This window comes from Tympanuchus pallidicinctus, unplaced genomic scaffold (genome assembly GCF_026119805.1).
Source record: "Tympanuchus pallidicinctus isolate F22 unplaced genomic scaffold, pur_lepc_1.0 scaffold12, whole genome shotgun sequence".
Classification (NCBI taxonomy): domain Eukaryota; kingdom Metazoa; phylum Chordata; class Aves; order Galliformes; family Phasianidae; genus Tympanuchus; species Tympanuchus pallidicinctus.
In genome coordinates this window covers 17897522-17924072 of record NW_026294637.1, presented here as the reverse complement: position 1 = coordinate 17924072, position 26551 = coordinate 17897522, and the positions used below count along the sequence as shown (strand labels likewise).

At 48.1% G+C, this 26551-nt stretch overlaps 1 protein-coding gene across 1 annotated transcript; it reads left to right on the top strand.

Annotated features, from left to right (window-relative positions):
* Positions 1–346: 346 nt before the first annotated feature.
* Positions 347–26367, top strand: EDC3 (enhancer of mRNA decapping 3). Its single transcript, XM_052671742.1, has 7 exons — positions 347–416; positions 2729–2910; positions 4289–4602; positions 10348–10683; positions 18762–18915; positions 20389–20606; positions 21613–26367. Exons 2-7 carry the CDS (start codon positions 2747–2749, stop codon positions 21945–21947), a joined length of 1521 nt encoding a protein of 506 aa, XP_052527702.1. The 5' UTR covers positions 347–416; positions 2729–2746; the 3' UTR covers positions 21948–26367.
* Positions 26368–26551: the final 184 nt, after the last annotated feature.

Below are 26551 nucleotides of genomic sequence, written 5' to 3'. Positions count from 1 at the left end.
GTGGAGGTGTGACAGCACGCACGGTGGAGATCACGGAGGGGATCCCGTCCAACCCAAGCCGTTCCATGACACCGCGCCACAGCTCTACGATCCGGCACTGCCAAAGGTGCGATGGAGGCGGTGACGTAGCAGCACTACAGCCACTCAGGGCAGCGAGCGCACATTGCGCATGCGCCCTGCAGCGCTCGGCGCATGCGCAGAGCCCCCTCCGCCGCTAAAACCGAGGCTGAGTATCCTTGCGCCATCGCGCATGCGCCTTGCGCTCTCTTTCTCGTCCGCTCCTCTCTATGGTCGCCCTCCGGCGGTGTGAGCGGCGCTGTCGGGCGGGACCGGAAGTGACGGATTCCGGACGTCGCAGAGGCGTGAGGGGAGGCGGCGGCGGGCGGGCGACGAGCGGCGGCGGCGGCGGCTGTAAGGTGAGGCGGGGCCGGGCCTCGGAAGCCTGGCGGGGGCTGGGCCTCGTCCGGCACTGCTCTGAGGCCCAACCGTGGTGCTGAGCCCTTTCCGGAGCCTGGGGGAGCGGCTGCGGAGCGCTAGGCCTGCGGGGCCGGGAGTTGGGCCTAGGGCTCGGCGGGCCGCCGCTGGGTCCTCCCGGGCCTTGAGCGTTGCGGGGCATTGTGCTCAGGGCGGCTGGGATGGGTTGGGCTGAACTGTAGGGCCAGGGGCTGGCGGGCCGCTCTGCTGCTGCACTGCCGGGATCCCCTCAGTGCCAGCTCATCATTGGGGTAGGGGGAGGCGGGCCTAGTGCCTTCCCTCTTCCTTCTTCCAGAGCGCTGTGTACATCCAGATGCTCATCCCGGGCTGTCAGGCTCCGCTCCCTTCTTTCCAAGGGCTGCGAGCGTGTGTTAATTGGCGTTTTGTATTACTTAACGGGGTATCGTTAGCTTATATCCGAGATACGGTGTGTGAGGGAATTGGAATTGGAGATATCTGTCGGTTGTGGGGGCAGAAATTGGGAGTATGAGGGAGAGCATTGGACAGGAAGTTTGCCTGTCTGTGCGTGTGTAAACAAACAAGCGTGCTTGCCTTTCTTCTTGTGATTGAGTAATTCATTGACTAGATGGGTAATGCCTCCTTTCTGAATGATGTGCCCATAAAGTGAGAGTATCTGAGATCAGGAGTTCCTTTGTTTATGTTTGCTTACAAACATGGTGATGCTTTTGTAGAGAGAGACTCTTTGAAAGGGATCCTTTTGGGGTGGTGATTTGTACTAAGCTCTTTGGCTCGTTGACAAAAGATGTGAAAAGCTGAGAAGGGAGGAGTTGGACTGGGTCCTTACTGCTTCCTTCTAACTTGGGGTATTCTGTGGATGAAATCCTAGTTCTGCTGCAGATGCTTTGGGTTGTTGTGTTGTCTGTGTTTTGGAAGTGCTTTTTATTGGCTGTCACCTTGGAATCCAGGCATTGTTACTGTGGGTTAATATAAATACATAGAAGCAAGAAAGTGAGGAGGCTCTAAAATCTGCAGTGTGGTGACCAGGTCTGGTGTTCGCTTCCCTTTGAAGCATCACACTTTAAGTCTCCTAAAAGCTCACGGAAATGAGGTTTGGTTTGGTTTTCCTGATACCATGTATATGTCCTAGCTATTTGTAGTGGCTTTCTTCTTTCTATCTCTTTTCTGGGAAGCTCAGAATAGAAAGGAGAGAATGGAAATGCCTCATAAAAATGTGGGATGTAGTGATGTTAATCTTCCCAGGCTTACATTCTGCACATTCTTCCTTTGTGCTTTTTAACAAATGTCTGGTAAACTGAGCAAATATCCCACAGAGAAAGGCAAATGCATGCAGTGGTTAGTTACCTGAGAGCCTGTTAGCTTTTGTAGTGCTGTGATGGCAACAAGCCTGTTATCTTCCTGCATTGTTTGGCTGGAAAATAAAGCCTGGGATCAAATGATGCCTTCAGCAGCTTCAAAGTGTGCTGATGCAAGTTCAGTCAAGCATCAGAATTGTGAGGGAGTTACATGGGACTGATGGTGTGAGCATGCAGTGCACCTTTGTGTTTCTTATGTTCTTGTAGAACTTAGTGCAGCTGCTGGGGAGCTGTGCGTGCTTTGTTTATGATGCTGGTCCTCCTGGCTCTGGAGACTTTTGTTCTGGACTCTGGTGTCGTTTTCTTTACCTGCCCATTCCCTTAAAGGTTTCCTCCTGCCCAAGGAGGCTGTGATGCCCCATCCCTGCAGGCATTCCTCCAGGCTGGATGTGGCTCTGGGCAGCTTGTTCTGCTGGTTGGTGACCCTGCACACAGCAGGGGGTTGAGCACTGTGGGCCTTTTCAACCCAGGCCGTTCTATGATTTAAGGTGTTGGGTTTCTTTGTACACACTGGGATCAGTGTCATCACCAGTTCACACAAGCTGTTCTCCTCACTGTACAGAGGGAAGATAAATGCCCTGTTTGAAACCACAGGGAGAATGTACACAGGCAAAGCAGGATGCTACAAATAGCAGTTGAAAGCTGTTTGTCTCGAAATCTGCTACAGAATGATTTCTTCACTTATGCAAAGGGTGATGTGGTTAAAGTCAGGCTGCTGGGCAGAGCCCTGTCCAGGGATTTACGCTTCAGTGTGATCCTCAGTGTGCATGTGGATGTAATTTCCAGCTCACAAAGAGGAGAGAAGCTGATGAAGCCAGAGCCTGGGTGGGAGCCAACGCGTGGGGTGGGGGATGCGATTGATGCTGATTCAGGTTGTCACGTCTGCGTCTTCTCACAGCCAGGCCTGTGTGTCTTTGCAGCAACTGTGTGCCAGAAATATGGCTACGGACTGGCTTGGGAGCATCGTGTCAATTAACTGTGGAGAAAGCTTGGGAGTCTACCAAGGGCGAGTGTCTGCAGTGGATCAGGTCAGCCAGACCATCTCCCTTACGCGGCCTTTCCACAACGGGGTCAAGTGCCTCGTGCCAGAAGTCACCTTCAGGTTAGTGTTGGTCCCAGTGACTGCTGTGTCTTTTCCAGGTGAGGGCTGGATGGGTGTTTTGCTTTTTTTTCCTCCTAGAGAAGGCTCTTTGCCTTAAATCCTCCTGCTGCTTGTGAGCATCTTCCTGTGAGCAGTGCCTCTGGTGTTTCTGTTAGTTTGTGCACAGGACTGTTGTTCTGGCTCTATATGCATTGCATGAACACATTCTACTCAGTTCTTGACTAGCTGAGAAGTTGGTCCTCTTTCAAAACTTCACTCTCAGTGTGTATAACACTTTACCACTCTCTGGTTGCACTTATTAGGTGTGTTGCCCCAGTACAATTTAATTACGTGCAGTTACTCAAAGCCAGCACCACCTCCTTTCTCTTTGCCCCATGTTCTTTCCGCCGTGTGGACAGGAGGGAGTTTGGGAGCAGGATGCTGAACCAGAGCAGCACTGTGGTCATTCTCATGTGCTGCTTCCTACCAGCTCCTGGTAACACTGGGGGTCAAGAAAAGAACAAATAAGAGTTGTTTGTCACTGGACATTTTCCTATTTCCAGTGCAACTTTCATAATATAGAATGTAAGTCTCCAAGCCACTGATTTTTATTTTTAATTAAGATAAAGCACTAACATCAGGGGATGAACTGTTTTTCCTAAAGTACTGGCATTTGGAAGGAGGTTGGTCATTGTCCTTTCCCATGTTTTTCCAGGACAAGTGGAAGTCTTTAGCAGGCACTTGCTAATTTTCTGCTGTTAGTTCTGCATCCCACTTGGACACATACTTATTAAGTTTGAAATTGAGGCCTTGAACTTCTAATTTATGTCTTGCAATCAGTTCAGATGGAGGTCTTTGCAACCACTTCTTTGTTTTGTTTTGGCTCACACTTGCTGCTACATTAGTTACATCATCCTCCTCCTGAAACAGCAAGTGCCAACTATGTCCAAGTGTGAATTGCACTAATTTAATGATAGCTTTATGTAGATATGGATTAAAAATAGCTTCGAGGCTGAGGATAATTGTTATCTAGAAACTGGTAAGGTACAGATTTTTGGAAAGATCTGTGCTGTTTGCCTTCATTTAAAAATTATTATTATTATTTTTTTTGCTTGATTGATTCCTTTCTAAGCGGGGAACAGAACCTCCAGAACAAAATCCAGGTGCAGCACAGAAATACTGAGGTTTTTACTAATACATGTGATTTCAGCTGAATGTTTTGATGCCTGGAAAATATGTGCCTGAGTATTAAATTCCTTCTTTTTCTTGTTTCCTCTGGTAATGGCACCTAAAGAAGCCCCTAACCGATCCCCCGTCCGACGTCGGTTGTTTTTCTTTGTAAAATAACTGGAATGCTGAATCTTGAACTGGTTTTCTTTTCTTGTTTTTTTTTTTTTAGGGCAGGTGACATCACTGAGCTGAAAATTCTGGAGATCCCAGGGCCAGGGGACAGCAGGCAGTGTGGGGACCTGCAGCAGGCAGACACGGGCATCCCTGGCGTTGGCTGCCAAGTGGGGCCCAGCCAGAATGGCACAGGGAAGATGTTAAAGAAGCCCTTCTCCAGCAGTGCCCCACAGAGCATCCCGAGGAGGACAGACATGAAGAATCAGGATATTATCATCTCCCCCCAGCAGCAGTGCTCCAAGAGCTACATGGATCGGCACATGGAAACCCTGACTCAATCCAAAGGCTTTCGTCGTAGGCACAATTCTTGTATGTGTGTTCACCTGTCACTTTCCTTCCTGCCTGGGTTACCGCTGCAATATGTGCCCTTGCTCAGCAATTGTATTTCAAACAAAAGTTCTACTTGCTTTCATGCTTGTTTTCCCAAAGGTCTGGGGAAGAGAAAGGTGAATGGTGAGGAGAGACTTAGCTGTGCTTCAGAGTACTGCAAGTATGGATCTTGCAAAGGTTTTGCACTTGAAAGGTTAGACGCTGAAACAAAGAGCAGTGACATAGCAAATGGAAAAGTTCTTGCAGGCTTCTTGAGAATATGCAGTGAGGTGGAGGATGAAGGAAAGCAATGCAGAGAAAGGTTCAGGGAAGTGGACTTGTTTGGCTTGGAGAAGAGAAGGCTTCAGGGAGGCCTTATTGTGGCCTTCCAGTACTTGGAGGGAGCGGATAAACAGGAGGGGAGCGGCTGTTTGTGAGGGTGGGTGGTGATAGGACAAGGGGAATGGTTTAGAGTGAGACAGGGGAGGTTTAGGGTGGATATGAGGAGGAAGTTTTTCACCAGAGGGTGGTGAGGCACTGGCACAGGTTGCCCAAGGAGGCTGTGGATGCCCCATCCCTGCGGGCATTCAAGGCCAGGCTGGATGTGGCTCTGGGCAGCCTGGGCTGCTGGTTGGTGACCTGCACACAGCAGGAGGTTGGAACCAAATGAGCATCGTGGTCCTTTTCAACCCAGGCCATCCTGTGATTCATTGTTTATGTTTCCTTCATGGTGGTGGTGTGATCTCATGCAGAACTTGGTGAGAATGTTCATGCAGTCAAATCTCTGGCTGTTACAATACTTTATCAGCTAAAGATCAAGAACAGGGTGATTTCCTTGGCTTCTGCAGTAAGTAGCAGGGGCCCTAGGCAACATTTGTGTGCTGCAGTCCTGTGGCCAACAGGTTGGGAGGGTGGTGAGGAGCTCTTGATGTTGTTACTGGCCCATAAAAGCTAGCATGATCTCTTCTTACCCTTTTCTTCTCTTTCTGCTGGTGGGAGGTTAGAGGTTGGATTGAGAAAAGGAATGAGCAGATATCTGGGGGGGGACAGCAGGGAAAAGATACGAATGGACACGCAGTGAAGAGGGACAGCAGGTGCTGAAGAACACAGCTGTTTCTCCTTACACTCTCCAGCCCTGTGGGCTGGTGTTCAGGAGGAGAGTATATCCAAGAGCTTGTGGGAAGATGCTCTGCTGCACTGCTTATGACAAAACAGAAAGGGCAAGTTGTGTTTGGGAGCATGAGCTGAATGGAAAGGTCAGTTGCACTGCAATTGTGCCATGTTTTGCTGTTGTTTAACTCTACCCATCCTTGTTCAGTCTGAAGAACAGCCTGTGTGTTCTGCTTCATCAGCATGAAATGTTGCAAAAGACAGGGCTGGATAATGCTGGTTAGAATGATTTCCTAACTCCTGGTATCTTTCCTTGTTGAAAATGGCCCAAAAGACAGCCTCAGTTTTTCCTCTAAAACGAACTAGAACCAGATTATGATAGTGTGAAGCTCTTCTAGTTAAAGCATGTATAACCATAACTGATTACAACATTGCCCTACAAGTAATTACAAGTGGTTTTTGCTGTGTTTTTAACAACACAGCATCCTCTAATGAGAATGATGTCAAGATAGAATCAGTGCATCTCAAAGCCAGGAGTCCCTGTTTTTATTCCTGTTGGAAAAAAACCCTCAACCAGCTCTCATGCTGTGCCAAATTTGGGTATGTTCTTTTGTTTTCACCATTGTTTTTTCTTCCATGAAGCCCCCTGGGCTGTGCTCCCTTCCAGATCTTTATCATGCAATGATTACAGCATCAGGATATACGACTTAATTTTTTTCCCCCTTGTTTTTGTGTATGGGAAAACAAACAAACCCAAGGTGGACAGGGCCAATTAAACAGGGAGATCAAAGGCTGGATGTTGTCTGGAGAAGTTCCTGGACCTCTGGAAGTCTTCCTCCCCCACCAACAGCTTATTTTCTGAAACAATTTAATCCTTTGATTTCTGTCAGTTTAATCAGTTTAGGATGTTTAACAGATGTAATTTTGTGTTCTTGGAAGGACCACTTCTGAAGTTTCATATTCACTTCTTTGTTTGTTTTTTTTTTAAAGAGATTGCCAAGCAGTTAAGTGGGAGGAGGAAGGCAGAATGATGTGAGGGGAGGGCACGTGCCCCTTGGTGAGCCAGCCATCTTCAAGCCTGCCTGTTTTCCTTCTACCCCTAGTTATCTGCTGTAACTCCTGTTTTATTTGGTCTTGCTGAGCAGAGCCTGTGGCCAGGTCACTTCACATAACAGCACCTGGTAGGTGTGGGGTGTGCAGTGAGGGCTTCAAAGTACTTCAGCCCACCAACAGCTTGGATATTTTTACATAAACACAACAGTGGGTCTGATTTTTCTTTTACAGACTTTGTCTAAAACATGTTGTGCAAGGTGCTAGGAATAGCTTCTTATTTCCTTGGCCTCACTGTCAGCTAAAAATTGATCTCTTACCCTCTGGAATGTTATTTGGAGAGCAGGCCAAATAATGTATGAGTCTCTCCACAGTGGGATGGAGGTGGTCCTGGCCACAGGAATCAAGGCAAGGATGGGCTGGGATGTCATCTAGCACTTCAGCTGTACTGTGCCCATGCTTTGCGTGGCTCACAGTCGACCTTTTGCTGCCCTTTAGTGTGCTCAGTCAGGGACAGAGTTCTGCCTTGGCATGGATAAGCACCAAGCAGCAGTGCAGGTTGCACAGTGGGGTACTGCTGTGCTGGAGTGGGGCTCTGCTTGCCAGGGCTGCTGCTGAGAGCTCCTGCAGGGGTCTGCCAGGAAAGGCAGCCAACTGACTGGAGGCTTTACATTTGCTTGTGTGCTATACATAAAACATTTTTCTAAGAAACAAACCAGGAGGCTGGGAAGTGTTGCTTGTATTTATAGGGAGTTTTTTTTCTTTTTTTTCTGTGTAATATCAAGCTGCTTGCTTGATGTGGAGATGTGCTGTTCTCCTTGGTATGCTGTGCACATGTGCACGCAGAGTGGAGGCTCTGAGAGTGGCTCTGAAAAGAGAGCTGAGCTGGAAGCTCTGAGTTGCTGTGGTTGATTGGCAGAGGATGGGGATCAGGCTTTGTAACCAAGCAGAGCTGTGAATAGCAGCTTTCAGAGAAGGCCCTGGCATAGAGTCACACTAGCAACCTGGAAGGCTGGTGGTACTTCTGTTAGCATGAGCTTTCCCTTCCCTCCCCTCGCCCAATTTTTAGGCCCTTTTCCCTTGGTGCCAGCTGCCTGCCTCCTTGCCCATCTAGAGAGGAAGAGGAGCACCACTGACCTTTGCTTGGAGCAGTAGGAAGCCTCTGCAGCCCCTGTTAGTGGGTGGTTATGCAGACTATAATAAAACAGCCTGTTGTGGGGTCAGCAGCATTTCAGGGCTGGCATCTATTGGTGTGGATTAGAGAGCTGCCCAGCACAATGCTGGCACGGCTCGTTTTGATGAGGTATGGTCTTGGCTCCCATTCACTGGATCTGCAGGGGAGCCTGAGGAGCTTTCCAGCCATTGTTCTTGCCGTTTTTCTAATGCAGTTTTTCATTCAGTCAGCATTTACACTCTGCTCACATCAGCTGCCTTTGTCCCCTGGATCTGCTGCACTGTGGGGCTGCCCATCCCCACAGTTTGCTTTTTGGGTCAGCTGAGGGTAGGGGAGAGTTGGTTGGAGAAAAACTTGGCAGTGAGTGTAAGAACTCTTGTTGGGTAACAGGAACAGACCGAGCTGCCATAACATCTGACATTCACACAAGATGTGGGCTTGTTCTCTCATTGTGTTCAGTGCAGGCTCTCGTTTGTGCGAACTTGGAGTCTCTTGACTATTGCTTTGACCTGCAGTCAGTGAAACGTTTGGAGACTTGGCCTGTTGTGTTGGCCTGGGTTTTTGTTTCTCGTGCTGTTGTTAGCAGCAGTGTTGAGTGCAATGTCTGCCAGCTCCACGTCAAGTTGTATACAGCTTTGGTGTGATTTGTGTGTTAACTTTCGTTTGGGAATCCTTCCTGAGGGGGGTGAGGGTGAAAACTGTGCAAGCAGAAGCTTTCACTTAAAACTGTATGTAAATAACTGGTTGCAGCTTGTATACAGCTTGTCCTTGCCCTCTAAGTCATGTTGTTACCAGCAATTCTTCAATTCTGCTCTCTACACTTGAGTGGCTTCTTAACAAAACCTGTATTTCAGTTCTCGCCCAGTTACAAACTATGAAGTCTTTAGCAGCTTGCAAATGAGTCTTTAGACGAGCTACCTGCTATAGTTAGTAATAACAGCAAATTGTTGTTGAGACTCAAGAAAGTGTTGACAGATGCTGTACCCAGCGTTTCATGCTGACCGTTGCACTGATAACTGTGGCTTTGTAGTGGCTTTGGTGCTATGCTTAGAGATACAGTGAGGTTAGAATAAACTCTGGAGGGAAGTTGTGTTGCTGCAGGGACCTCTGTTTAGTGCTAACAGGGGTGCTTGGGGCTGGCTGGTTTTACTCTGCTATGAGCTGAGCATTCCAACTGTTGCCATATTGTAAACAAAGCCCCAGCCAACAAAGTGCTGTAGGAAAATGGTCAGTGGAGGGAGATGGTTTTGCAGGGAAGGAAGACTCCACAAAGCCTTTTGGTTTGCAAGTAACTCGTCCAGACATCATGAAGGTTTTGCCTGTTGAAAGCCTGTGGGTTGTTCTGTAAACGTCCTTAGATGATCTGAAGCTTTTTTGCGTCCTTCCTCACTAATTGTCAGTAATGTGTAAATTGGGGAAGAAATTATGCTGCTGGACTTCTGGAGGTGATTGTCAAGGAGCAGACATGCACCAAAGAGCACACGTCATCTCGTGGTAATTTGTTTCAGTGTTATCAGATTCTGTGCATATAGTCACTTTCATTAATTATACTCCAGCATGATTACCTTAAAATACAATAAATGTTTTAGCAAAACAAGCTGTTTTGATCTCATAACTGTTTCTCCATCTGTTGAATGTCATAGGTGATGATTTGCAGATTTAACAACATCAGGTAAATACTGTCTGGATTGGGTTGCATATGAATGACGTGCATAATGTACAGAAGGCAAAAAGGCAGGATGTGTTGGCCTTGTAATTTTGTATGGCTTTGTATCCTCCATCAGAAGGAGAAGTTTTCTGACAGGATCACTTCAGAGAAAGCAGGCTTTCACAATTACTGATGGGAAAGCAGTCTAATTAAACGAGCAAGATAGTGGGTAAAAAGAATAATGAGGTATGGATAAGGGAATGGAAATGCATCTGTTGGTAGTTAATGAGAGGAGAAAGCAGTGTTTCACATTCAGGGTTATAAGCAATAGGTCATTAGGAGGTGGGCAGCCTATTTTGGAAGAGAAGAACTTGCATTAGGTTCTGAAATATAGGAAAACTCCAAAAAGGTCTTGGGTTACACGGCTGCATGAACATCAGCTCAGTGTAGTACGAGTAAGATAGTCCTAGACCAGGGCTCTTGTTATCTTATCACTAACATAACATTATCTTGAATTACATGAGTAGAAATGCTTGGTTTACCTACTGTGATCAAGCTTGTTTTTCTAGTCTTGCCAAAGGAAAGTCCCTGAAAGTCTTCTTTTCCCTGGTGCCTTCTCTTCAGTTTTCTGTTAGCTTATCTCAGCATGAGTCATACCAAAGATGAGGTCTGCAGGTGCTTTGAGAAACAAGCATCTCCGAGGTCAGTGGACTCCAAACACGAGCTCTCCTCTCTTACAGAACTTGCTCTTATTTTTCTTTAGGGTCGTCCAGTAGCCGCCATCCAAACCAGGTGACTCCAAAGAAGAGCGGGCTGAAAAACGGGCAGATGAAGAGCAAAGACGACGAGTGCTTCGGGGATGACATCGACGAAATCCCAGACACAGATTTTGATTTTGAAGGGAACCTGGCCCTTTTTGACAAGGCAGCTGTGTTTGAAGAGATTGAGACTTACGAGAGGAGGAGCGGCACCCGTTCCCGCGGGACCCCGAACGAGAAGCCAGCTCGCTATCGGCACGATGAGAACATCTTGGAATCAGAGCCCATCGTCTACAGACGGATTGTGGTACCCCAGAATGCTAACAAAGAGTTCTGCACGGGTATGCCATGGCCCTATCACGATAGGGGTGCAAGCTGTGCAGCTTTGCTGGGGTGCATCTGGGTGTCTGTCAGCTCAGCGTGGCACGTTCACTGATGTAAGGTCAGGTCTGTGCCTTTTGTCTGCGTGTAAACTCCATTTGCAATAGTTTTGAGAATAAAAATAATATCCAGGTAGGGCAGCAAGGTAAGTTTTCTGCAGTAAGGAGCAAAACTGAAGGTTGGATTAAAAAGAATGGAAGCTGAGGAGGAGCCATGCTTTGATGGGAGCCATGTCACAATTCCTGCTTCCTTGATAGAAGGCAGGGGATTTCAAGTATTTTATCATAGAATCATAGAATGGCCTGGGTTGAAAAGGGCCACTATGCTCATCCAGTTCCAGCCTCCTGCTGTGTGCAGGTCACCAACCAGCAGCCCAGGCTGCCCAGAGCCACATCCAGCCTGGCCTTGAATGCCTGCAGGGATGGGGCATCACAGCCTCCTTGGGCAACCTGTGCCAGTGCCTCACCGTTGCATGGTTATAAGGAGCTTTTAATGTCACTGGTGTAAAAAGAAATGGCTCTGGCTCTTCCCATCCGTAATTCCAAACAAATGGCTTTTTATGTGGGCTTTAATTCTTCCCTTGTGTCTAATGTTTGTTCCTTACTGCCATGAAATGGGCTGTTGGATAGAGGTGAGGGGTAGCACGATGAGCTGTCTGCCTACTGAGAGGTAGCACTCCTAAAATCTAAATGCAGAGAACCATTCCTGAGTTCCTAATCCATGGCTCTGGGGAGGAGTAAAACTGCTCCTCATCTCCTGTTTGCTAATGTTTTGCTTGTTATTTTGGCCAACCACCAGTGATGTTTTCTTGAAGAGCTGCTTCTGTATGCTAATGTATTTGTCACCTGGGAATCTTTGTATACATACACGTCCCACGAAGCATGTCTGACTTAATGCTGCACTTAGCTGCAGACTCTCTGTAACTTTAGCCTGCTTGTGACCTGTCTTCAGTTTGCAAGTGCTAAAAAGTGTGCAAAGCAGAGGAGTGAAGGAGCTTTGGCACCTGGGGATGCTTTTCAACATCAGAATATAATCAAATGTCTGATCTCTTTATAGAGAGGCACTAAATAGCTGGACCCTGGCAGTCTGGCTATGGAGCATGAGTGTGCTCAGTCTTTGGCCTGTCATTCTTCCTCTGCTCAGAAAAACTCCATCTGGGGTGTGAAATGCTTGTCGGAAGGAAGCTGATTCATCCACAGTGATTTGCTGCTTTTCTGTAGAAAAATGTCATTTTCTTACTGGTTCTGCTATGCAGTGATATCTTAGTTTTCCTTTTGTGGCATCCATCTTCCTGTTGATCTGCTATCTTTGACAACTTCCTGAAGCAGAAGTGGTAATTCAGGCCTGTATTAATAGCTTCTGATGCCTTTTTTTTCTTTTTCTTCCGCTTAGTTTAACCAATAACATGTTAATTCTGTGCAAGCTTTCAGAATTGCTGCACCACAATGTAGCTCGAGGCTCCCAATGGGCTGTACTGTGTGTGAATAAGCACTTCTTCCTTTGTGTGAGGATTTTCAAGTTTGTTATCTGTCAATTCATCTTTTAGCTTGGCTTATTTTAGAAGAGACAGAACCTCTGTGTATGTCTAGACCGAAACAAAAGCTAACTGCCTGTTTGAGAAGTACAGCTGATATGATTTTCTAGAAGCATAATTCCTGAGAGGAAAACTGTGGTGCTGTAAGCAGCAAGCCTCAGTGTGGAAATTCAGGGCTTGGAAACGAAATCATTTGCTGAACTCTATTGTTCTTTCCTATGGAAACTCTTGGCACCCTGTTTGCAGCGTGCAGAAGGGAGCAGCCCTGTGAAAGCACTGCTGCTTTGTTTGGCTCTTGGCAAGTCTGCAGAGGGGAGAGTGGTAACCCTCTCTGTAGCTGCAGGGTCTTGCTAGCCTCATTAGCTGCTGCGGGGTGATTAGTCTCGTGTGTGGGATCCTGGATCTGTTTGGAAGACAAGTCCTCATGTTACACAACAGGTATTGCCGACTGCAGCTCCCTTCTGCTGTGCTGTGTGGTGCACGTTCACAGCCCTGCAAATTGTGCATCCCATCGCTGTGATCTTGATGTATTTTTCCCCACGCAGGGCAGTTCTCTTTGTGTTAGCTGAGGAAGTTTACTTTTGCTTAGGAAATGCTACTAGCTAGCTAGCAAAAGCTTTTGTAAACAGTTGTAAGTTGCCTGCTGTTCCTGGCTTTCAGTCGAGTGCTTTTTGCAGTGAGAAGGACAGAAGGGCATTCAGTATGCTGGGAGCGATGATGGGCTGTCACTTGATGAAATCTGGATTTCTTTGTTTAGCAGCTGAAAGGAGGATGCTAAGCTACAGTGACTCAAAGAGCAGCAGTGCTGAAGTCAGCTCAGTGCCAGGAGCCCAAATGCCATTATTTTGGGGTATATCTGTGATAAGGTTTCTTTCTGCTTCTGAATTTTCTTTTTAGAATTGTATCTGGACTCCTGAAGGGTCCTCTATTCACAGAAAGCATTCTAGCTGTTTGCAAAAAGCACTTTCTAGCTATAAGGGAAGTAAGTAGTTCAGCATTTCTTTTTCCCTTGGTCAGCCTGGAAGGTGATTGTCTAAAGAGCTCTGGCTGATCGTTCTGTCTGCTATAGGAACACAAAGTGATGCTGGTGGTGATGGGCAGCGAGCTGAATCTCCAGCCCTTGTCACTCCACAGGCTTCCAGTCTCAGTGTTTGTTACTGACTGGGAAGAGCCCTGAAGGATGTAAGCAAAGTTCAATAGACACTGCATTCCACCAGGATGCTTTCTTCAGAGCCAATCTTATGATGCCAAAAAATCAAGCTTTTTTTTTTTTCCCCTTTTTCTCCTTCGATTACCTTTTGTATACAATATATACCTGAAATAATTGCAGAACTGTGAGTTTTGCAGGGAGGGCAGCTCTTCTTCATGAGAAGTCTAACGTGGATTCCTGGCTCAGTACATCTCACATTTGAGATGGAGGCTGCACGGCTTTTCCCACAGTGCAAAATGCTTTGGGGTTTGCTCAGCTGACTTTGGAAGCTTGTGCTGGGTGTCTCACAGAGGCAGAGTGGGGCAGGGTATCTGCCCAGTGCTCTGGAGCTGAGGGGAAAGGATTATGGTGGAGGAAGTAGGGAATGAAGGTCAGAATCTGTTCCTAACAGAAATGAAAACCCAAAGCTCATAGCCCAGTATTTCTTTGATTTGGCTGAATTGTGTCTATTCCTGGAGCTCTGCAGGTGAATCACTCCCAAATACTTAATTGCTCTTTATTCCTTGGGGCTAGCAGCTATTGATCTGTCTGCTTGCTGTTAGATGATGCTTAAAAGGGAAGCACAGCTGTTTCACAGAAACCTCCCTCTCTGGAAGGGCAGGTTGCTGATCCTTTCTGTTAGCTGTAAGCTGTCTACTTCCAAAGCTGTCTGGCTAAAGCTGAAATGCCCATTGGCATGAGCCTGTCTCTGTTCCTCCTACTGGCTATCAGCATCAGAGCAAAATTCAAACAGCAGTGTTTGGGATTTGGTTTTTCAGCAGTATCCCCAGAGCCAATGATCTGCTGATATCTCAGAGCCTAGAGACATCTGTGGTAGGGTGGAGCACGTGGGTTCATCGTCAGTGACTCTGTAATAATCTCAGTCATCTCTGTGTCTCTGAATGGTTCCTTTTTTTTTGCAGTTCAGCTCTCTTTTCCTCTTACCCTTAATCACTGCTATCACATGCAGCCTGTATGCTGCAGGCTTCAGTTTGTGGTGATTAAACTGGATTAAAATCTCCCTCATCTGGCCTGTAGTCATCAAACTAGACTGAAGTTTCTGGTGTGCCACAACACCTTGCCTTCTTTCCCACACTGAGCAGGGCTTGTTGATGCACACAGTAGGCTTATAGCTGAAGTCTGGCTTTGTGAGCAGTGGGTATTGCTGAGACAGCACACAGGGATGAGTAGAGGAGGGCTGTTTGCCAGATAGCTGAGGTATTTGTTTCTTTCCCTGCGCTACTGGTAAGGCATTTATTTCTCTGTGCTTCCCTTACCCAGACTTCAAGCTTGTCCTGCAAGCAACTCCTTTTCCATGCATTAAGGAGATGGAAAAAGAAAATACGCTTCAGAGTAAATCAAGGCAGCAAGCAGAGCTGATGTGCCAGGGTCAGACTGCGGAACTGAGGCTGTGTGTTCTGTGTGGATGATGGCAGTGTGGCTTTTCTGTGCCGTGTCCTTGGCTGACTCTTCTCTCTGTAAGTTTTAGTGCTTCAGGCTGTGGATAACAGCCTTGCAGTGACTGTGTGCGCTGAATGTTTGCGGGGTCTTTGAGGAGGGTGCAAATGAAGTTCACCTCGTGCAACTGCAGGAGAAAAGGAAGGGCTCATGGGGAAGGCCTCTCTGTCCATCTGGCAGGTTTTTGCTCGGCCAGAGTGAACTGTGCATTAGTGCTGGAGAAACAAATGGGAACTTCAGTCAAAGCTCCTGCAGGATTTGTCTTAATTAAAACATAATGCTGGCTTAATAATAATAATCTGACCCTTAAGGGCCTTTGTTTGGAGTGTTGGGCACAGACTTGTGTTTTCCTGAGTCTGCAGGCAGGTGGCTCCAGCTTTACACCTTTCAAGAGGCAGCAAGCAAACAGCTAGCCTGCCTCACATGGGCACAGGCTGTGTCCACTGCAGGGAACTGCATCTTTGAGCATGAGCTGGGCAGCAGTGGAACCCGGTGCTCTTTACTGCTGGAGGGAAGGAGCTTTTATGTGTAGTTTCCTTGAAATCCAAAGTCTAGGGCTGTGTCATCCGTTCAGGCAACTTGTTTTTAATTCTTCTAGCAGCTGGAGAGCAACTGTCAGAGTAAAAGATGGAGATTGAGCATCTCTTGCCTCTCTCTTGCTTTGTCCAGCTGAAAGCTGGAGTTTGGGACTTCATCAGCAATATTGATCTGGCCTTCTTGGGGGAAACCTTCCTTTGATAACTTCAGGACAGTTAGCTTAGTCCTTCTGCTGGCATGGGATGCTTTTTCCTCCAAGCAGCGTGCGTGTAGCGTGGCATAGAGCAGCTGAAGAGGGTAACTTGTCTGTAGTCATCGTGCACAGGACAGAGTGTGCCCTGTGTGCTGAACTTCATGTTTAATCAGGCTCCAGCAATACTCTGCGTGTCACAGAACTGTTCAGGCTTCATTTGTCCCCCTTTTTTTTTTCCTTCCAGGCAGCTGTAGAATACATTTATTTAATATTAAAAGGCCTGAGCTAATTTCTTTTATTACCTTCATTACCAAACAATAAAGGCGCACTGTCCAACCCAAACATAATTAAAGTTGGCAGGAGTTCAGTTCTGTTGCAGTAGTGTTATTGTTTGTGGGTTTACCCGTCGCCTCCTTGATTGCTTTCTGTCAGAGTTTATTTAACTCCCTCGGCCTGGTTCTGATAAGCCAGTCGAACTGGTCGGGCCTTGCGTGAGTGTGAAGAAGGGAAGTTCTCTTGGCATTGAAGCCTGCCCCTGAGAGGGAGCAATTAGGGCAAAGTGTAGCCCAAGCCAAGTGCTAAACATGAGCTCATCCTGTGCCAGCAGTTCTCTGTGTTAACCCACTGGGCGCCGGGTTTTGTCTTGCTGATGGCAGAGGTGTGCTTGTGACACCTTGTGTTTGGAAGGAAGCGATTGAGAGAGGTGTAAGAGGAAGCATTGGCAGTAACCACACTGCACTGGATAGACAGGGTGGCTCTGCCAGCCTTCTGGTTTGAGGAGTTTGTGCCGTGAGCTCACAGCTCAGAAGGAGCTCAGCGAGTCGCATGCTCTGCACGAGCAGGGGAAGTGGCTTGTGCCACCGCAGCGACATCCTGACCTCAGGTCACTCGCTCCAAGGCCTCCCTCAAGCTTGAAAAACAAGCCCCGATGCTTGGGCAGGAATAGGGATGGGATTGAGCCTTGCGTGACTCCGGAGCGGAGAGGGTGTGTGAGCACAGGGCAGGTGCGTGACTAGTGGGCCAGGCAGAGTGTTATTAGTGGCTTATGACTCCAAACGTTTGGCGGCTGCTGTCAGGGCTCCGAGATGCCTTTGATGGTGTGCATGCTCCCATGTGCATGGCGTGTAATAAAACGTCGTTAGCAGAGGTGGTTTAATGGGCTGTTAGCATGCAAGGTCAAGTGCTTGAACACGTTTGGTCCCTCGGTGTCTGCAGGGCTGGGAGATGAAAGTCGTAGGGATTCAGGCCAGCATCCAGTGCGATCTGCTCTGCCCTGCAGGATGTGCTGCAGCCTTTTGCTGTTACCTTACGGGAGCACCTGTGCTCTGAAAACCTCAGGATATGCAAAACCTGCTATTTCCGCAGTGCCTCAGCTCAGTGGTTTGTGCCTGGCACCCTGGGGAAATATGGCAGTACAAACGATAGTTGTTAGCAATTAAAAGACGCTACTTTTCTCATTTGAATGCGGCAGTGGCTTGTTACAACTGGTTCTCATGCTGTTTTGCTGCTCGAGCCTGTGAGTAACTGTTAGGTTTCCTTTCTGAGCGGATGTGTGCGCCGTTGCAGCTCCGTTTGGAGCTGGTACTGCTGCTGAGCATCTATGCTAGGCCTTCAGTATTTCTTCTTAGCTTTTCTCTTTGAGGCTTCAGCAAAGAAGCCCTGCGAGGAATTCCAGGCAAAGCAAGTCTGCAGAGAAACCAGAACTCTCAGCCTTCTCTAAACAGTTGGCATAACACAGTTCAGGGCACAGGAGCTCTAATGTGGTTCTGCTGGGATTGCTTGTCTGGCTGGGAGCAGTGCTTGTGAGTGAGCTGAGCAGAGGGAAACGAGCTTTTCTTGCTGTGCTTCAGCTGTGTTCCTCCTGCACGGGGAGGGACTTGAGCTGTGCTGCTCCTGAGCTGGGAGATGGTTTAGGATCCCCAGGGCTTGCAGGAGTGTGTGTGAAAGGCAGAACAGCCTGCATCTGTGATCCTGCGTAGGGCTGATTATCAGGCAGACCAAAGAGGATGCTGTCATAAAACTGTGGAGAAAAGCTGGAATACAGAATCTGGTTTCTGTTGCTAAATATGTTTGAGGTATCATGCTGGCTGTTGCAGCAATTTTTCTCACCTGATGCTTGTGTTTTGTATTTCTTTCTCCATATGCCTTCAGTAGCTATTTCTAGTTTATTCTGCTGCTCAGCACACCATCAAACGATTGCTGTGGCTTCCCACAGCTGCTTTTTTTGTGTCAAGAAGTCCCCTCTGTTTCCAGAGGAGTTTACTGCAGGATTCTTCTGTGAAGCCAGCACCAGATTCCCCTGTTAGGAGGAGTGTGTAATGGATTGGCCTGAAGAGTTATTCAGCTTTGTTTCTCTTTCACCTGCTGATTCCACACAACTTATTATTGCAAGCTGGATTGGTGGTATTGCTGCCTGCTGCAGGCATTGTTCTCATGGCTTAACAAGACCTCTTTTGTTTGTTTTTCCCCTGATCCACATGCTGGAGCATTTCCTGGCTCTCAGACCAGGCTGTCAAATGTCTGAGAAGAATTTTTCTATAGACTTTGTTCTTTCAGCTGCGTCTCTCCCTCGCTGCTCCAGTGTATTGCAGTTCAGTGTTTGTGTCTGAAGGCAGATGATGTGACATGGCTCCAGCAAGGCAGTGAGAACACTTGCATGGCAAATGGGGACTGCTTGCTGTGATAGAGATCCAGGAACCAACTGCAGTGAAGTGTAAATGCAGGGAGTATCTGGTTGACAGCCCCTCTTGTGACTGAGAGGAGGCTGCCTGTGCTACTGACACTGTAGGAGTAACTGTTTTAAGCAGAGTAGCAACTCCTGGCTGAGAAAGGAAGCGTGTTCCAGAATCTCTCCTCAGTGTCTGGGGATAAGTGGGTTCACTGCAGCTGCTGATGTGATGATATCCCTTGGGGTAATAGTTGGGGGGGCTGCAAACTGAGCTGGCAAGATGGAATACATGTGATGCTCTCAGAAGGAACTGGGATTATTGGGTTGAGCAGGCTCTTTGTAACACCTAACTGTTGTCTGGGGAAAAAACAGACTGCAGCATTCTGGAAAAAAGTCTCCAGTTGCATTTCTTTTCCCTTTCTTTAATGGTTTTTCTCTTTCTCTCTTCCTCAAATCCAGACTCCGGGCTGGTTGTGCCCAGCGTGTCGTATGAGCTTCACAAAAAGCTGCTGTCTGTTGCTGAAAAGCATGGGCTGACCTTGGAACGGAGGCTGGAGATGACAGGAGTGTGTGCAAGTCAGATGGCTCTGAGCCTGCTGGGGGGACCCAACAGGTAACACTCATCCCATTGCCTCTGCTGGGGTTTTGCCCTTTCTTTGCCTCTAACTTCTTCCTCTAAGTGGGGATAACTGAAAGACCGGAGAGATTGCTTTTGAGGCAGACATGATGTAGGTGCCTGCTGTCACTTGTTGCAGTGGTCCTGCAGTCGGAGACAGCTGTCACCTGTTTTCTCTCCTTAAAAGAAGAAAAAACTCATCCCAATGCCAGGCAGACCTTCTGCTGTAGTTCACACGTCAGCTTTTCCAGTAAGCATGCAGACAAGTGTGAGGCTCAGGCTCCTGATGAGGAGCCCTTGTAGGAGGTTTTAGCATTATTATTTTTTTTTTCCCTTCTCTAAATAAGCACCAACTGAACGTACCAACCTCGGGTGAATGAAATACTAAGAGAAGGGCTTCTTTTTGGCTCTGTGTCCAGGAGCAGAAGTGTCTTTTGAGTCAAAGGCAAAGCAGAGCTGATGTTTTTCGTGCTGTTTAATGGGCATTTTCTTCAGGGAGCTTAGCTTTGCACAGATGTAACCCAAGGCTGTTTAAACCATTTCAGGATTTTAACCAGCTGACCCTTCATGGAAATAGCTAAACCTTTCCTTTGTTTGTTTATACACATTACAGTTTAATGATAGCACTAAAAAGTTGGCTAATGAAGGCAAAGTGCTGTTCTGCTCTTCACAAGGCTGAGGTAGCTCTTGGACAACTAAACTGAGCACATTTGCCTTCTTGGCAGGCCTCACTTGGTAGCAAGATTGGAGAGCATTTGCCATTCTTTGCACGTGCTGACTGGTGCTTGCCCTTACTGTTGTTACTGATGTGTGACCAAGCAATTGCACACGTATTCTTATATTGTTAAGTCCAAATGATTCATTCTTGAAACAGAAGGTAAACCCTAACAGTCTCTGTGCAGGAGTGCTTTACTTGCATTCTAGGACCTGACTGCTTGAATTAAAGCAGCAAGTGGTGACCTGCCAGGCAGCTCTGACCCTCTCAGCTGAAAAACCTGATGTATGACTGGCTTTATCACTCGTGCTGGCTTTGGAGTGCTTATTTTTTACGACTTAAACTATAAAACTGTTGTGGTTTTCACAGCGTTGCCCTTCACAGTCACAGGGGGAAAAAAAAAAAAAGCCTTCTTAAAGTAAAATTGTACCAAATTCAGGCTTGCTGCAAGAGCAGTGGAAATATTCCCTGCTTTGAAAGTATAAGCTGGCTGTGAGATGAGCCAGGGCAGGCTGGGACCAGCTCTGTGCCATGGGTGCAAAGAGATCTGGAAGGGAACCTGCAAGCAGAGCAGCTCTCTGCTGTCAGCCCTGCACAAGGGTGTGGGTTCCTTTCCTTCAGAGAAAGCGGAAGGCTTGCAAAACACCTGTTCATTTGCATCTTACTGATTATTTTTTTTTAACTTTTTTCCCTCTTGCAGTACAAAGATAGATGATTTTGGGGCTTATTACCATTCCCCTCTTGTCTCTGTTTAGGCTGAACCCGAAAAACGTGCATCAGCGGCCCACGGTGGCCCTGCTGTGTGGCCCCCACGTGAAGGGGGCCCAGGGGATCAGCTGTGGAAGGCACCTCTCCAACCACGATGTCCACGTCATCCTTTTCCTGCCCAACTTCGTCAAGATGCTGGAGTCCATTACCAACGAGCTGAACCTCTTCAGCAAGACACAAGGCCAGCAGGTGTCCAGCGTCAAAGGTAAGCGGGGAGCAGTGCAGGTTGCAGATGTCTCTGCTGGTCGGTTTGGTGCTGCTTGTCCGTGCTAGTGGCACCATCTAGTGGCATCCTGAAGTGTGCCTGGAGGCTGGTGGGATGGCAGAGGCTCGAGAGGTCCAACAGTGGAGCAGTTGTGCTGGTACAGATGTTTCCGGTCTGAACAAACACAAGAGCTGCTGTGTGAAGCTGAGTCAGACCAGCCATTCTCTTAGGATAACGGCCTGCCTTGTTCAGCATATTGAAACTACAAGTAAATGAGCATCCAAACTGCTGTTTTTCACCAAGCGTGCAGCCTTGCTGAGCTAGCTGTCAGAGCTCAGATCTGAGTGTGCTCTAGAATAAGCTGATACTCTGCAGTTTGTTGTGAGAGAGCTTGTTTCTCTGTCGTTTCACCAGCACCTTCATCAGACCTAGTTTATTAAAACCTTTTGGGAGTAACGAATGTGAGAACTGGAGCACTGCCCAATATATTGTGCTGTGCTTGTGGTGCCAGGGCTACGTGTCTGTTAGAAAACAGCAGTCCTCACACCAGATGCTTTGTGACGAGGTAATGCAGCAGACAGTGAGTGCATGGAGGCCAACAGAGTGAAAGAGGCAGCACTGCAGCAGACAAACTGCTGTTCAGTAGGCATACTCCGAACAAAATGCTTTTTATTCAGCATGCAGCTTAGAAAAATCTCCATTTCTTAATGGAAAGAGAAGTCCCCTGCTTTCCTAAGCTGCCTGGTCTGGAGAGCCAGCTCAGTGGTGCCATCTGAGGGCTGCTGAAGCAAGTTACAGAGCTTTGAAATACTGACGTCAGTGTCTTCTGCAGAAGGACAGCAGTGATAACCTGTGAGGCCAGACTGCATGCAACAAGACTGATGGTACTGGAGGCAAAAATGGAAAAAAATCTGCAGGCAGCACAGCGTGAGGAGGGAAGGCACTGAGCCTTAGCTTGAGGTTTGAGGCTGCTCCTTGCTGCTCACAGTGCTTGTGTTTCTTTCAGATCTCCCCGATACCCCTGTTGACCTAGTGATCAACTGCCTGGATTGTCACGAAAATGCCTTTTTGAGAGATCAGCCTTGGTACAAAGCAGTTGTGGACTGGGCCAACCAGAACAGGGCACCCGTCCTCAGCATAGACCCTCCCATAAGTGAAATGGAGCAGGGCATTGATGCCAAGTGGTCGCTGGCCTTGGGCCTCCCTTTGCCCCTGGGTGAGAGGGCAGGGCGTGTGTACCTCTGTGACATTGGCATTCCCCAGAAGGTCTTTCAGGAAGTGGGAATAAACTACCACTCACCCTTCGGCTGCAAATTCGTCATCCCCCTGCACTCCACTTAGAGCCCATCCAGCCACGTGGACCTGAAGGAAGAGAGAAGGAGTTCTGTCACATAAGCTGTCCAGTGGAACCTGACTGGTAAACAGGCATCGCAAGCCTTAAGGATGTGAAGTTCTGGAGAGTTTCCTTCCAGAAGAAATATCATATTTAAAAAAAAAAAAAAAAAAAAAGTCATAAAATGAAACACAAAGAAGGAAGCAAATGTAACTGCAAAGCTGTTTTCATTCTCTTGTGCCATTGTAAGAAGGAACACGCAGGAGAGTGGTATCTGTCCCTAGTAAGGGCAGCAAATGCTACCCAGACCTGCCAGGGGACTATTTAACATAGGGATGTGCATGGAAACGTTTTGGTGCAAGCAGTGGGTGGTGTGGAGACTTGGGATGCATTTCCCAGTCCTTCTGGGCAGGTAGAGCCAGCAAGGTGTCCTGATGGGAGCAGCACCCCTGGATTGTGTAGAAATAAACTATTTTTTTTTTTTTTTCCCTGTGGTTGTTGTGAGAGGGTGGATTTGATTTTGTTCTGTTCTGTTGGATTCTCCCCCCTGTTCTTTGTTCATGAAGGCAACAGCAGTTCCATCCCCTCAAGGAAAGAGTCTGGTCCCCTCATCAGAAAGCTTGTATCAGGAGCCAGAAGCTCTCAGGCAGCATGTGCTCCTGGAGCACCAATGTCCTCAGGCCTTATTTGCTCATGTATTCTCTTGGCTGTTTGTTTCTTTGTTTGGGGGGAACAAGGTATGTTACGGTAAAGAACTTTTCCAGAGTGTTTTGGTTTGCTTATTATTAATTATTTTTTCCTTATTTTTGGCACAGTGAGTGGCTGAAGTGGGGGGAAGCCCAGCGAAGCAGGGCCGTGTTGCTCTGCCTCTGTGCTGTACGGTGCAGGTGATGTGTGGATGTGCCTCCCTGCAGTGTTTCCAGTATCCTTCCTACGCTCCGTGTGGTTTGGGAATTGAGCCACCCATCTGGCCATTCCCTTTGGGCACAAAGGCTGTGTGTGAGGGTGGGTTGTGCACACCTGTGTCGTGGTGGCTGGGTGCTTTTCTGGGAAGAAACAACCCCTGGCCTTCAGGAATGCCCTTGGGTCGCAGTGGGCTGCGTACCCAGTAGTGACAGGTGGGCCACAGCATTGCTGGGAATACACAGAGATGGGAATGGATGTGGAGTCTGTCCCCATGTGCCCACTGGGGACCTGGAGTGAGGGTCAGTTCTGGCCTATGTGCCCAGGCTAAGGTGACATGGGAGACAGCAGGCAGATGCCAAACAGGGGCCCTGTTCCCACAGGAGAGGTCCCTGCAGGTCCTTCCTGCTTGCTCCCGATTCTGTTCTCCTGGGGCCTTACCTGCCCTCAAAGCTTCTGCTGATCCTAAACTTGTCACACAGCCTGTTCTGGCAGCTGTGGAGGACTTCAGAGCTTCACATGGTGCCTTTCCTCCAGGGCAGCTGGATTCTGTCAGGCTGAAGCATGAGGACAGCTGCCCTGTGTGTGGGAATAGTTCTAGCTGTGCTGTGGCTGTGTTCGTCCTGCCCATCACATGCGGACCCCTGTGTGCTGTGCATTTACAGATCAGGCATTTCTTTTTCCCTTTCATCTGCTTAGAGCAGAGGCTGACTGTACCAGAGGCGGAGGTAAAAGGCTTTGCTGGTTGAAAGGAAGCAGTTGAGTAATTATTTTTGCCAGGAAGCGTAGATCTGATGCTGGATGTGGGGAGAGCAGACTTCAGACCTCCCCCTGGGGATCTGCTTCTGAAGTCTATCAGTGATAATCACTTCTTAAGAGCTACTGCCTCTTAAGAGCACATGAGCAGATGATTCCCAAGTGGCAGAAGTCAAAGAAGTGAGGCAGAATTCTGGCTTGGCTCTAAGCAGGGATCTCTTCTAGAGCTTAAGTGGGAAAAGAAGAAAAGTCTTTGGCCACTGCAAGAGATCTCAGGAGCTATGTGAGGGCTTTAGAGATGCTCTCCACCATTCGTGTGGCCAAGGCTCAACTAGAGCTGAAGTTGGCCACTACTGTGAGGGACAACAAAAAGAGCTTTTTAAAATAAGTTAACAGCAAGAGGAAGTCTGGAGATAACGTAGGTTTGTTACTTGATGAGGATGGTTGCCTCACAAACAGGAGCACAGATAAAATGGAGGCTTTTGATGCCTTCTTTGCCTCTGTCTTCAACACTGATGATGTACTCTGGGACCCTTGAAGGTCTGTGTCTGCAGGAACAATGAACTCCCAGCAAACCCTCCAAATAGTGTGGGATTTGCTGCTCCAGCTGGATGCCTAGAAGACTGGGGCCCAATGGCATTCATCCCAGGATATAACAAGAACTGGCCAATGTCACCCTGAGACCTCTCTCAATTACGTTTTAATGGCTTTGGGAGGCTGCAGGCATTCTAGTTGACTGGAAGCTGCATTGTCCCAGTTGTCAGAACTGGCAGGAGGGGAGACTTTGTAAAACTGACAGTCCTATAGTTACCTTTAGTGCCTGGTAAAATTGTGGAGAAGGTAATGCTGGGAGATACTGAAAAAATGATGGAGACAACACAGTCGATGGTCACAGCCAGCACATGTTTACGAGGGGAAGGGCCAGTTTAATTAACTTAGTTTCCTTTTATGACATGGTTTCCCACCTAGTTAACCAAGGGAAGCCACTTGATGTAAATCATTTTTGGATTTCAGCAAACCTTTTGGTGTTATTTCTGACAGTATCTCACAGAATGCCTGGCATACAGCTGGGCAGCCACATGATGATGTGGGTGAGCGGCTGGCTAATGGGCCGGGCTCAAAGGGTGGGCAGGAAATGGGGTTACACACTTCAGGCTGGTGGCCAGGCACTGCAGGGCTCTGTTTGGGGGCCGCTTCTTTCCAGCAATGCAACCTAAGGGAATGGCATTGAGCTGTGTCAGGGAACAGTCAGGTGGAAGTTAGGAGAAGGGTCTGCACCTGCAGGAGCTCACGGAGTGTTTGGACAGCACTCTGAAAAGTAGGGCGAGGTTTTTGGGTGGTGTTGGGCTCAGCAATCCTTGTGGGACCCTTCCGACTTGGCGTATTCTGTGATTCTAAGCTGTGTGGTAGGGAAGACTTGCCATATCTACCTCAGCAGGACCGAGGGCTCTGCTCTCTTGGAGCCTGGTTCCCCCAAGCTGCTTTCCCCGCTGGCGGTGCGACTACTGAACTGCATGGGCTGGGCAGCCTCTGTGCTCTTGCAGAGGCTGAGCTTTGTGAATTGTCAGTGCTCTGAGCAAGTGTTGCTCTGCCCTTGGGGGGGCAGGAAGGGCGAAGCAGAAGCACCCCCTCCTCAGGAGAGCCGTGTTTTAGCTTGTCCTGTAGTGGCACTTAGGCTGTGGTTCTGACTTGGCTGCACAGGGCACAGTGGGGCTGGCTCTTGGAAAAGCAGAGAAGCCTTGTGCTTGCAATTCTTGTTTCCTGACAGCTAGAACTTATCTTCAGCTGCAGAGCAGCATCTGAGATAGAAGGGCGGGCAGTAGTTCCCTGGTTGTTGGTTTAGTACTTTGTTAGGCTTATTCCTCCTGCTCTCAATTCCTTTGCTCAAGACACTTGCAGTGGAACTTCCTTTTCAATAATGAGGCTGCAAGCTTTTCTCGGCTCTTCTGGGTTGGCTGTTAAACTGTAGATTGCACGTGCAGAGCAGCAGTGGTGCAAAAGCATTCAAGACTTAATCACAGGATCCTTTCTTGCTGCTATGCTGCTGTGCCAGTGGCTGAAGCTAAATGCCCAGTCGGGCACTGAACCAGGTGAAGACATTTTTGCAGGGATGGCAGCTGGCATCAGGCCTGCAGTCACTGCTGTGTGGCTTCAGGAAGCATCAGGGCCCGTGCAGCAATAGGGTTCCTCACCTTTAAGCAAAAAATCCAGGGGGTAGTGCTACATAACAAGCCCCCAGGCACAGAAGATGATTTCCCATTTGTACTCCTGTGGTGTGTTTAGGGCACAGTGGGGGGTTGGGGGCTGTGTTTCTGCACTGTTAACCTTTACCCTGTGCTCGCTTTCTGAAAGTGAGAGCACATCTGGGTGTTTGGCTGTCCTTTCTCTCAGATACAAAGGCTTCTTTGAGGAAGGAAGCCTGGGTCTCACCCACATGAAAGGCATCTTCCTTGCAGGTGCGTGCTCTGCTGGAGCACTGCAGGAACCAAGAGGAGGGCCAGATCCCTTGGTTTCCTCCTTCCCTCACTGCCATTGCAACTCAAAGAATGCAACGCCTTTTCTTTTTTTAAACGTGTTTGAGATGAAGAAGTTTCTACCTTCACAACCATCATAGGAACTGCCTGTGAGCGCTGCTGTGGTCGTGACCACGTGAAGATCACTGCACTGTGTCACTGCTCCATTCTGTTTGTGACCCAATGTTTGTAATGACTGATTCCTGCTGCTGCTGCAGGATGCCCTGAAATAAAGTGCAACTATTCATGTGTGCTATTCACTTGTCTGTTATAATGCTGGAGCCTGATAGGCCCGGTGGAACAAGATTCCTGCTGCTCTCCATAGCTCAGAGGCATGAGGGCAGAGACCAGGAGCCTGCTACCTCATTTCTTGCCCTTCACTGGAGCAAAGTGTGCTGTTTAGTCTCCTATTTTTCAACAGCTCTATCCTCTTTAAGGGG